At 32.2% G+C, this 12,387-nt stretch overlaps 1 protein-coding gene across 6 annotated transcripts; it reads right to left on the bottom strand.

The window, feature by feature from the left end:
- Positions 1–1,275: 1,275 nt before the first annotated feature.
- On the bottom strand, positions 1,276–12,101 carry Dp (transcription factor Dp). 6 transcript variants are annotated; one of them, XM_073080417.1, is made up of 12 exons: positions 11,982–12,093; positions 11,598–11,701; positions 11,185–11,306; positions 9,930–9,978; positions 8,752–8,834; positions 8,129–8,298; positions 4,383–4,551; positions 3,401–3,613; positions 3,171–3,319; positions 2,451–2,533; positions 2,152–2,235; positions 1,276–1,771 (listed from the first exon to the last, which is right to left on the bottom strand). In XM_073080417.1, exons 2-12 carry the CDS (start codon positions 11,644–11,646, stop codon positions 1,602–1,604), a joined length of 1,341 nt encoding a protein of 446 aa, XP_072936518.1. In that variant the 5' UTR covers positions 11,647–11,701; positions 11,982–12,093; the 3' UTR covers positions 1,276–1,601. The 6 variants fall into 6 exon arrangements, with proteins under 6 accessions (XP_072936518.1, XP_072936517.1, XP_072936515.1 ...); XM_073080416.1 differs by having other exon boundaries at positions 11,846–11,987; XM_073080414.1 differs by lacking the exon at positions 11,982–12,093 and adding an exon at positions 11,929–11,953.
- Between the last annotated feature and the right edge of the window lie 286 nt (positions 12,102–12,387).

The following is a 12,387-nucleotide window of genomic DNA, read 5'->3' as shown; positions in this document are numbered from 1 at the left end:
GCTGGTGGTGCATCTAACCTGCTTATGGATTTAGCGGCAAATGAGAAAGCAGTTCATGCGGACTTTTTTAATGGTAAGACTTATTTATGTATTAATAAAACCTTTATTGAAATTATGTGCCAGATTGGAAATTGAATAATTTATGAATAAGTTATTAAGATTTTTTTATCTTTTTTCCAGATTTTGATGATCTTTTTGATGATGAAGATTTAAAGTGAATGATGAAAAACTTAACCATGATTTAAATGTCCTTTAAATGACCTTTGTGTTGTAAATATTTTGTAGGATTAATGCCTTTAATTATAATTTTCGTTTAAAATCATGTGTTTCTATCTCCCATAAAAATAAATAAATAATTCGCCAAGTACGAGTCGAACACGCACATGGAGGCTTCCGTGCCACCATTCATTATTTTGTACTTATTTTTATTCATTTTATTATTTTCAACAATACTTAGTTCTATGACACAGCAATAGATGGCGTTGGGGTGATGATGTATGATATGTAAACAACGTATAATAAAATTAAAATAACTATATTAAAATATGTTTTATGGTTCTTATTTGTATTTATTATAATACCAGTTATAGTAGTAAACAGATTGTAAAAATTTCAAGTCTTCCTAGTACGGTTTAACAGTTAGATCGAAAAATGCCAAAAAATACCAGTTGGTTGTATGGAGACCCCCTTTAATAATCAACTTTATTTTATTTTTAGTATTTGTTGTTATAGCAGCCACCGTTATGAATCCTCTGTAAAAAATACATGTCTTTCTATTACGGTTCCGGAGATATAGCCCTGTGACAGACAGCAGTCTTAGTAATAGGGTTTTGTTTTTATTCTTTGGGTACGAAACCCTAAAAAATGTATTCAGTCAGGTTATAGGGGTATAAAAAATACAGATACAAAGAAACAAGAGGGAAACTTCTGGAACACAATATTGAAGCATATATAGTACTTGAACTATATTATTAAATGCTCGGCAAATAAATAAATGCAATTGTCTTTTACTGACTGAACTTATAAAAATTGTATTTCAAATATTTGTGAAATCTAGAACTCAACTGGCAAGTTCGACGAGAACAAATTCATTATATGCTACTTAGATGTAATGAATATAACATGTACTGTTATTTCTTCTGGAAGTATATTATGTTTGTCAATTTTATGCAAGTTTAACAAACTTATGATCAGCCATAAAACCACTTCGAGGAAATATGTATGTATGTCATTATTTATTTTTCATTTATTCAATTAAACTAAAAGAAACAACACTTTTATAAACACATTATTTATTTCATAATATTTGCCCCAACAACACAAGTTACATTGCACTGAAGGCTTTCATCATTCATTGTCTATTATGTAAGATTTAAGTAACAATTTTGTGTGGCGTTTAAAATAAGGAAGCATAGTAATAATGCCATAGTGGCTAATAAATCAACAACAAATTTTCACCATACACTATTGTAAAATTAAAATATTGTCTTACATGTGTATAATGCATTATGCACAAGGACCGAAATCAGAGATCACGTTATCAACCTGTCCTGTAAATTTTGCGAATAATACTAGTGGCGCATGGAGCGCGTCGTTAGTCGCTACACGTCTACGTCACTACTGTCTTCACTATATTCGTTGGCGTCAGCGTCATCTTGATCTTCTTCACCATCTTGCTCCCCTAATGGGTCATCATCATCATCCCCTCCCTCATCTACATCCTCTTCTTCAAGTATATTAGATAGAGAAGTATTTACTCCTCGACCCATTTCTAAAAAATAATTTAAACAAAACATTCTTATTAGTATTTAGGAGGGGAATTTTCGAATAATTGAAATATATTAGCAATATAAATCAATGCAAAACGATAAACATGTAAATTTTGTTAAATATATTTTTTTTAAATTTCAAGAAAAATCTCGTTTTTTCCAAAAGAATTTAATAAAAAGCAATGATTTTTATCATCGGAAATTTCATTGAACGAAAACGCAAAATTATTGATCAGTTAGACATCCATAGCTTAGATATCTTGCACATCTCTGGTGGAGTCGCTCTTAAGGTCAGGAGTTGTCATATTTATATGCAGCTAACTATGCTATACTCGTATATGAACCAGACTTTATCAAACATGTCAATTTATATACAACTTACGTTCAACATAATATTCCAATGATTTTGGTACCATACTTTTTACTTTTTCAAGATCTTCTTCGGAACAGTCTCCTTTATCTAATCCTGAAATATAAACATTATTTTTACACACATGCATACTTTTTTGTACCACAAAATTGATTCTTCAAACCACATCACATAACAGACATGACAGATTAAAACTAATGTCTACAAAAGAACCATGAGAACTATAGAATGCACAAATTATATTCTTGATCTAACATTGTTTTGTGTAGTAAATAATAAATTTTATTATTGATAAAAAGTATTATTCTTACCAAACAACAGGCCCATCCTTTTTAATATGTCAATGTCATCATGAATTTGGAACCTTTTGTTGAAGTTAAACATATATTCCGTTCTGTAAAAATTGCATAATTATTTTGTTAGATAAAGAAATACTCTGTTAATTAAGATGTACAATTATAAATTAATATACAATACAGCATATTCTAATTATAATTACATTACTATTGAAGGAGGGATTTATCTTTTTTAATATTAAAAGTGTGATGAATTAAAGTCCTCTAAGTAATCTTATGTTATGAACCACTGGTCAATATTGACCAAAATGAAGATTTGAATGACTCCATTATCCTTTGATAGTGTATAAGTTAACACAACATTTTAATAATGATTGTCATTTGTAATGGATCATAATTAAATGCGTAATTACACAGTATAGAATAGTAGACCAATTTTAGATATAGAAAAAAAATTAAAGTCAACAAATATATAAGTACTGTTTGCTTATGTAGTTCAGAGCAAATTGCAATGCAAAATGCATGCTTTAATCATTATAAGTACAAGCATATCATGAAGTATATAAGCACAATATTAACATTGTAAGAGTAGGTATGTCTGGTTAAAACTTCTTGATTATTGGAACTAAACTACTAGATATAATTTAGTAGGTATCGAAACAAATCATTATTGGAGGCCGACTGTTAGGATTACAGGATTTGTTACAATCACATTTATTCAAAGGTTTTACTTACTTGTCATTAGAAATACTACAATCAATCAAAGCTTTATCACTAGTATTTACAACTATGAATGGCAGATGTATAGCTGACGAGGGTGATGGTTTCACACCTTTACTTTCTGCCTCCTTATTTCTTTCTATTAGACTTTTGAATGAAATGTGCTAAAAACAAAATTTGTAAATCTTTACATTGTAAACAATATATCAGTAATGCATTGTTCAACAAATTTTTGCCAATAATACCTGTAAAATTAATTCTTGTAACTGTTGTGTCTTTTTTTGTATTTGCTCTACTTTTGCCTGTTTTTCCTTTTCTAAGGCTGTACATTCTTGTACTGAATTTGTTGGTAAGCCGAGCCATCGGATTTCTTTTTTCTCCTTCGATATTATATTCATTGCCATTAAAACATTTAGGGCATCATAAACTCTTCGACGAATATTCTTTTGATCATATTGCTGTAACGTTAAGATTCTCTGAATTACATTTATACAAAGCAAAGTGCCTTCTTCCATTATGAAATAATAAATACTAGTTTTCAAGTGATGCTCAAAATTTTATTGATACATATAAAACGTCGCCGTGTCACACACCCAAAACTGGCGAGGCAATAAATAATATGCAATTGGGTATAGAGGTGAAATGGCGATCATTAATTTATTTGCTCTATTCTGCAGTATTTGATAATTACCAATACTAAAGTAATGGTAAATTATAATTATGTTAATAATAATATATTGTATTCAAAAGACGATATAAAAGGCTAATTCAATATTATATAGATAAAAAATAGGCTAAGACAAAACACTTTATTTGTTGACAGATTTTTGCTTGATAGCTATCTCTATAATTTTGTTCTTATAAGCGACACTATCAGATAGTGGAATAATATAGAGGGTGTATTTTTTTTTCAAAATAAACTCGTTCGATTCCCGGCTAGGGAAAAAGTTATTTTAAAAAAGTAATTATGCAGTTTTAGTTTTTATCAAAATCGGCCTCGTAACTCCTTTCAGCATTTTTAGCTAATCCTTATAGTTTCGGATTTGGCCCTGAAGGCCCGTTTGAAAAATTCACCCTGTATATTATCTTGTAATTGTTTTTACACTTCTACATATTTTGGTCATTCTTAAAGTACCATGATTTGATAATATAAACAAAAACTTTTTTAAAGTACATGTAACGAACATATAATTACTTATTATAAAATAATCTGTAAATGACACATACTTGGCTGTCTGCGGACCCATGCATCCCCGCTGCAAATTCCAGAACTAGCTCATCAGCCACTTCGTTGTACGATGTAAAACCCTTGTTTCTAACTTTTTCACAAACCTTCATAGAAAAATGCCTTAAACCTTTGCCAACTTTATCAGCATGTTTACGCCTTTTAGTAGTACTGAAAAAAGAAAAATATAATAACTGAGTAATGAGATATAAATACATATACTAGTTCAGTAGGTTACTTGATTTCTATATGTACTCTGAACATTTAGGTTGTGAAATGGCGCGAGGACCTAAAATAAGGCGTGGTCTCCGACAATATGAGTCTCCATTTCGGTCTATTCTGCGTCATCTTCTGTCAGTGGTCTGCTCAATTAATCAATCTTCTTAAATTCGGATTACGTTAATCTACGTTGCAACAACAAAACAGATATGTGAGATAGCCTTTGCAGTATTGGCATATTTATTAGGAAAAAAATTGACATAGGATTTTGAAACAAAAAAAAAAATTCGTAATTCAAATTCGCAGGGAATGCTGTATTAGTATTCCTTGTACGTAAAATAAAGATAATTAATTTTCGCGTCTGCTGAGTCCCTACAATTAGTAATTTTGAGTGAATAATGACTGCAATATCGCAAATATTAGAGAAACATGCTAATAAAATATTTCTTTTGACAAAAACTGATTTCAATGCCACAATAATGCGTGTTACGAGGGTACGTTTTTAAGTTCGCGGAATGAGGGACAAGGAGCGAAAATAAAATGTCAAAATTATTTTTCTTTTTCTACATGTTCTCCTGCAAGACGAATGCATTTTTCAGATCTTTGTATTAACTTATTTAAACCCTCATAAAAAAATGTTTTGTCCTTGTCGGAAAAATACGAGGAAATTGCGTCCTTTACTTCTTCGTCTGTAGAAAATTTCTTTCCACGAAGCTCTTTTTTCATTTTTGGAAAGAGATAATAATCGCTGGGAGCCAGGTCTGGACTATAGGGTGGGTGATTTAAAATATCAAAGCCCACCTTATGCAGGGCAGCCAGTGCAATACGGCTCTTGTGTACGGGCGCATTGTCGTGCAACAGCAGGACACCTCTGGATAATTTTCCTCGTCTTTTTTCTTTGATGGCTTCTTTTAACCGCTCCAAGATTGTTGCGTAATATTCTCCGGTTATAGAGACACCTTTATCTTTGTAATCTATTAACAAAATTCCTTCTGCATCCCAAAAGACTGTCGTCATGAGTTTGCCGGCCGATTGTGACACCTTAAACTTTTTAGGAGGTGCTGTACCCTTTTTATGCCACTGCATGGAGTCTTGTTTAGACTCAGGTTCATAATGGTGAACCCAAGTTTCATCTCCAGTAACAATTCGATTCAGTACAATATCCTTATCTTCTCCACAGAGGTTCAAAAACGCACGGGAACATTCAACGCGCTGTTGTTTCTGAGGCGGCGTGAGCATTCTCGGCACCCACCGCGCGCTGACCTTAGTCATGCCAAGATGGTCATGCAGAATTTTAAAAATGGTTGTATCCGATACTCCAACCATTTCTGCAAGCTGTTTCTTCTTTAGCCGAGCATCTTCCAGTACTAATTTTTCGACTTCCGCTATAGTTTCCGGAATGGTCACCTCAACAGACCGTCCTGGTCGTGGGTCGTCTTCAAGTGAATCCCTGCCTTGCTTAAAAAGGTTGTTCCACTTGTAAACCATCGTTTTTCCAGGGCAAGAGTCCCCGTAAACCGATGACATCTCTTCCATTATGATTTGCACAGACTTTCCTTGCTTGGTAAGGAACTTTATAACGGCGCGATGCTCGATTTTCTCCATACTTCCAATTTTCTTCCGGATTGAGTTGTTTAATTGTCGATAGTTTTAAAACTAATGATGCAATTGTGATAAAACTTTATATTTATACTATTTATGAGTCACTTAACACGTACCGCCCTTAACGAGCCCGCTATCCCCCCTCCAACCCTGCCATTCCGCGGACTTAAAAACGCACCCTCGTAGTCTAAGCAAAGGTCAAAATCGGACAAATGTCTACTACACAGTGATCATCAGTTCTTCCATCATTTGTAGGCACAAAGTTGGATAGATCAATTATTATTGATAATATGGACCGTTTATTTTGAAAGTGGTGTAAGTCCATTTTTGAGAAAAATTAACTATCACGTATATCATACTTAATTTAATGTAATTTTTTTATATATAACTAGTCCGTGTTTAATTTCTCAAAAAAATCCCATGTTTTTTACAACTTAAAATCGGTCGGTAAATGAAATTGCATAATCATCGATTATGAAACTGGTGTAAGTCCAATTGACTAGTAAGACCAAGAATAACCTGTGAGAAGAAAATAAATAGAAATGGCATTGAGAAAAATGAATTTTGTGTACACACCACAAAATTACTATAATGGAATAGCGCAAGGTAGAAAACAGCTATTTCTACCCAATAACAGCAGTGTTAGGCACTGCTGTGTTCCGGTTCGAAGGGTGTGGTAAAGGAGACAGACTTTTCCGAGGCGTTCCAGCTTAGTCCTCAGGGGTAGCGGCGCATCTGTGGCCGATCTCAGGTAGGAATATCTAATCCTATCTGGGGTTGATTACAGATGTCCATGGGCGGCAGTAGCCACTTACCATCAGGTGGACTGCATGCTCGTCTGCTACTCTTATATTATAAAAAAAAAAAATAAAAAAAACAGGATAAATTCATTTTATATGAAATGAAACGGAAGAATTTCATTTCAAAAAAAATCTCCAAAATGCAATTAAAAAATACTAATGGGGAACAGGTCAATTGGTTACAAATATGTTCGTTGAGGTTCCTCAAAATTGCACCATATACCATTTTTTATAAAACAAAGATGACGGACGCAGAATTTAAAATTATCAATTAATTACCTCTACGTCCTGGAAGACTGTTAAAATTTGAAAAAATCGCCCTGGAGCCTTTGTACCAAAATGCCAGACCTATTGCGTACGAAAAATATAAAGATATGAAGCAGCTACTACCCTATATACCTCTGGTGCATCATGCATATTTTGAAACACTACCACATGCAGGGAATAAGTAAATTCTTGTAATCAGTATCTTGTAATGACAATGTAATTGCCGTTTAAAAAAAAAATTATGTGTTGTTATGCGTATTTGTAAACAAAATTATATTAAAATGAAGTACATATATTTTAAGCGATATTTGATTTTTCAAAATTGAAATTAAATGATTTTTACAATTGTCTAATTTTGAAAGTGGTGTAAGTCCATTAACAGCACATAAATATGTGTTATTGTAGTCTAATTAGACAAAAACAAATTTATATAAACAAATAAAATGTTGATAAAACAATAGAAACAATGCCAGACCTCATATGATTTGCCTGTATTTTTAAATCAACAAATATAGTAAGTAACCTTTAATTTTCTCGAAACAAAAGAAAATGGACTTACACCACTTTCAAAATATATGGTCCATATGTTGATAGGATGTTGAGGCGTTCATCTCATAGACAGCAATGACCAATTACCAACAAACAGGTGGCACATTTTTTTACTACTTTAGGGAATACAGAGAAAGCAATGGTACTTTTTGATTTAAGGATGATATGAGAAATCGTATAACATAAGTCCCATTTTAATTGTTCATCAAGTTTATATTATGTTCTTTAAATAGAAATCTTGTTCAAAATCCTGTTTGAAGCTTGATAATTTGGAAGGATTCAAAGTTATAAAAAAAAAAATGTTTACTTACTATTCTGTAGGAGGATCATTATCCGAATCATGTCTTTTTCTGGACGCGTGTGACATTGTAGTTGATTGGTCTGTGTTTATATCTGTGTTAAGAACTTCAACTTCCGACTTGCCAATGATTGGTACTAGTTCAGGTAAAGTTGGAACAAAATTAAGTTCCACAGGATCTTGCTGAAATAAATGTAATTATAATTAATCAGTGTTGTGTTTAGTTTCTACATATTTTCATTTAACATAAGCTTTCTCTCTTGATAAACCTATTTATCTCTTAAACACAAACTCCCTATAGGTTTAATAAAATGGTGTTGCATTGTTTGAATTAATACATTTTTAGAAATTTTACACTTCAATACGACAAAAAAATACTTTATTATTTCTGCTTTTCTGCGATGGCATTATGGCAGATGTTATAAGTCCTAGTAGGATCCTTTAGGCAGAGTTTAAGAAGGAATTAAAAAGCATGTTAATAGAAATCACATACACAGAACAGCAGTCAGGAATCGAACCCGGGATCCTCCATATTGCTAATCAGCATGGTGAGCATTGGGACACATGGACATATTGTTATTAGCCATTACTAATAATTATAAAACAAATAATATTTGAGAGTATACACTTTTATACCTGATCTTCTACTTTGATGGAGGTTGTATTGGGGGAGACTTTTTGCAAACGTGCTAATGTGTCAACAGGCACCTGAACTAATTCTGAAAAAGAGGGAAGACAAATTTATAACATTACAATGCTATACATTACATTAATATATGCTAGCATAATATAAACAGTTTTAAAGTTGCAGTAAGTAGTGGATGAGAACATTGTTACATTCTACATGTTGTTTTCTATGTGTATGTGTACTTACTAAAAGTTTTAACAGTATCTAAGATGGGAAGATAAAAAAAATATTAAATATGTTACACATTGTATACAGATTTATATAAAGGACTATTTTAATATTAATATGTACATAATTCAGCCCTTAATTTGTCCACTGCCCACTTTTATATTGTGTTAGAGTATATTTGACATATCTTAGATTTACAGTCAGTAAGACTCAACTAACTTTCTATACTGAATACACTAAATGCTATAGCAAATCAGGATGCAATAAGATACAAATATAGTAATATATTTCATGTCTGATATCATAGCAGAAATAAGTGGGTGGTGGTGCCCCATTTTGTTATGAAAGAGTATCATTTCAAAGCAATACTTGATGATTTCATCACACTAGAAAGAAGATTACCCTCCTCAGATACAGTTTTATAAAGGTTATGTTAATCAGGTTCTGATGGTAATACAGTTTTTACAGTTGAATATAAAATACAGTAAACACAGTTGAGTGGCATTGTTATGTATGACATGGCTAAGTTCAAATTTTCTCTTTTAAACTACAACACATCATATTTGGAATTACCATGGAAATTTTACATGAAATAGACTGCATGCTTGTTTGCCACTATATAATAAAGATGTTTGAATTGATTTAAGTTAGCTGGTATAGTTAGTTAGATTAGCAGGTTGAGAAATGAGTGGCACTCAAATTCAAATCATAAAATAGAATTGATGGAAGTGACACATGAAATGAACCAGGCTACATCTGAATCCATTTAGTTCAGAATCTTTTGTTCCAATGGCTTATTTACTAAACATTTTTTTCTAAATCAAGTATGTAACTATTGTCTTTAATCGGTTCTACCCAGGCATAATAGTTTATGATAGTAAAAACAGACTTAATAAAATAAATGCTACCTGCTACCTACTAGTTATCAAAAATATACAATTAATTTGAAATTACTTACTAGATGCACATTTAATTCCAGTGAGTGTTATTGGACGATACACTGGAGCCTGAAATTAAAAGAAAAAATACTTATATTTTTGTAATGGGTACTCATTTCCCACCTTCAACACTTGATAGAAGCAATTTTAGGATTCGAAAATCTATAGACAAATAATTATTATTAAGTGGCAAATATTCATCATGCAGTCTTCAGATTTTAGTGTAGCGAATATTATTTGAAAAATGCAAAATGATTTATAGAAACAAAGTGACAATTAGAGTCCACCTGATGATAAGTGCCTATGGAAACCTGCATATAATATCATAAAAAACCATTTAAATGCTTATGATACACCTTACCACTACACACCTGATCTATCCTCATAACAAAACTAGGTGTATATAAAACATGTATTGTGTATCTTTAGGTTTCTCCTGAGTTACTCTCCAGGTGGTAAGGTCTATGGTGTGACTGCAACACAACTATCATCATTCCTAATCAGTAGGAGGGCTGGTACTGCTGTACTCTAGTCTGGTGGGTATGGCAGGAGCACCAAAAGATTCCTTAGGAGCAACAACACATCCGTTACTAACCTCAAATTTTATTTCTGTGCCCCTTTCAATACAAAAAAATACTGTGTCATTTCAAAAGAGAAAGGTGGCTGCAATCATTGTATATGTTGTTGAAAAGTGAGTATTTCAAAATATTGATTTCTTTGAAATTAAAAGATAAATACTGTTTAAAAGACTACAGTATAATTCTATCACTGTCAACTTATCAGGAAAGAGGAATTTATTATGAAGGCATGCCACATCTTAGATCACACATTAGCTGATCAAATTTGGCTACCCCATTGGGCTATGGCCCTCTTTGCAAGCCTTGCAAGCCTCTTTGCAGCCTGACCATAAGGGGAAAGTCTTAGGTTCACAGAAATGAAATTGTTACCTTACAAATGTTCAAATCATAAAAAAATAGTAGAATATGAAAAGTGGAAACAATACTTAAAAACTCAAATCACTCATACAATATTGTTAGCAGAATTGAAAAGGAATATGTGGATATACAATAGAGACTTCATTTAACATGTGTAATGTATTTTTAATGTATTTAACACTTACTATTGAGCACCTTATAATGAAAGTACAAGGGTCAGAACATGAACCATCAATAAAAATCCGAGTAAATAGTTAAGCCGGAAAAATAGATCTTTAGCAAAATTTGGCATCTAGTTGATCTTTTTCTTATTTTTACTAGGTAATAGCAAGTTACTCACCTCAAAATTCCCCTCTACAGATGTAGGCACCTTGTAAACTTTTAAAGGTTTCGGTTTTATTTTGATTTGCGCAAGGGATTGATTATTTGTATTTTGCACTACCTTAACCATTTGAGGTTGTCCTACAACAAGCAAAAAACACAACAAATTATCTACTCGTTTACGAAACTGGCCATCTGGTCGATGTTAAACAATTTATACCATAATTGATAGAACAGTTTAATGTAAACAAACAAAATGTACTACGACCAGCTACGTTCAATAATGGATACAGCTGTAACCGACGCCTATATCAGAGTGATTTCTTATATATGAGAAGCTAAGAATAATTACACCTTTGTCTACAAATGAAAGGATTACTTGGAACGTAATAAAAAGGGAAAAATCAACGAAATCTAGCGTCACTTACTAACCATTGGCGTCATGTATTAGGAAATTTACTACACTAGTTTTCTGGGACATTTTCGGCGTAGTCCTCTCAATAGGGCATCCATTTACATATCTCACTAGACCAACTCTATGAAATAAAGAAACAAAAATAAACTATATCAATCCAACTTGCATTACTTGAATGGTCAAAATGGCGACAACATATTTTTAAAAATGGACAAGTTTTAAAGGTCAGGCATTGCAATGGTGGACGTTCTATAAAATAAACCACCTAAAATTTTACAGCTTCTGGCACTATTTCAAAATATATAACCACTCTGATTAATCGAACACAAAGGCGGAAAACTAATCTACTTCATGCACTGGAAGATGGGCAACGACGAGCCAGCGCCGGTCTCAAAATTTACCAGCTGATTGGATGACGCTGTTCACGTGTACTCAAAACCAGAAACCCCCGCCGCGCCGGATTTAGTTCCGGAAAAGGCGCGAAATATACTAAGTAGTAGTGACATCTGTCGAAAGTTCACTGGATAATTTTGACAGTTCTTGGTCCATAGAGTTTAAAAATAGTTCGATTCATATTTAGAAAAAGATTCACACAATAATTCAAATTATGCCAAGATCAAGTTTAGGTTATATTATTTTCGTTTTTAAAGTACATTAAATTATACCTATTTTTAATTTATGTATAGGAATTTAAGATTTTAGATATAAACAAATAAAACAATTCTTTAGATATTTCGAGTAGTATTTTTTCTATAAAATTGGGCAAACCTTCTTAAGAAAATTTAGTTAATTAATTATAGTTAACAT

The sequence above is a fragment of the Epargyreus clarus genome, unplaced genomic scaffold (assembly GCF_041222505.1).
Source record: "Epargyreus clarus isolate Ecla_fem2 unplaced genomic scaffold, WU_Ecla_fem_2.2 ptg000015l, whole genome shotgun sequence".
NCBI classification, from domain to species: domain Eukaryota; kingdom Metazoa; phylum Arthropoda; class Insecta; order Lepidoptera; family Hesperiidae; genus Epargyreus; species Epargyreus clarus.
The sequence above is the reverse complement of the archived record's forward strand: the minus strand, read 5'-3'. Positions and strand labels throughout refer to the sequence as shown.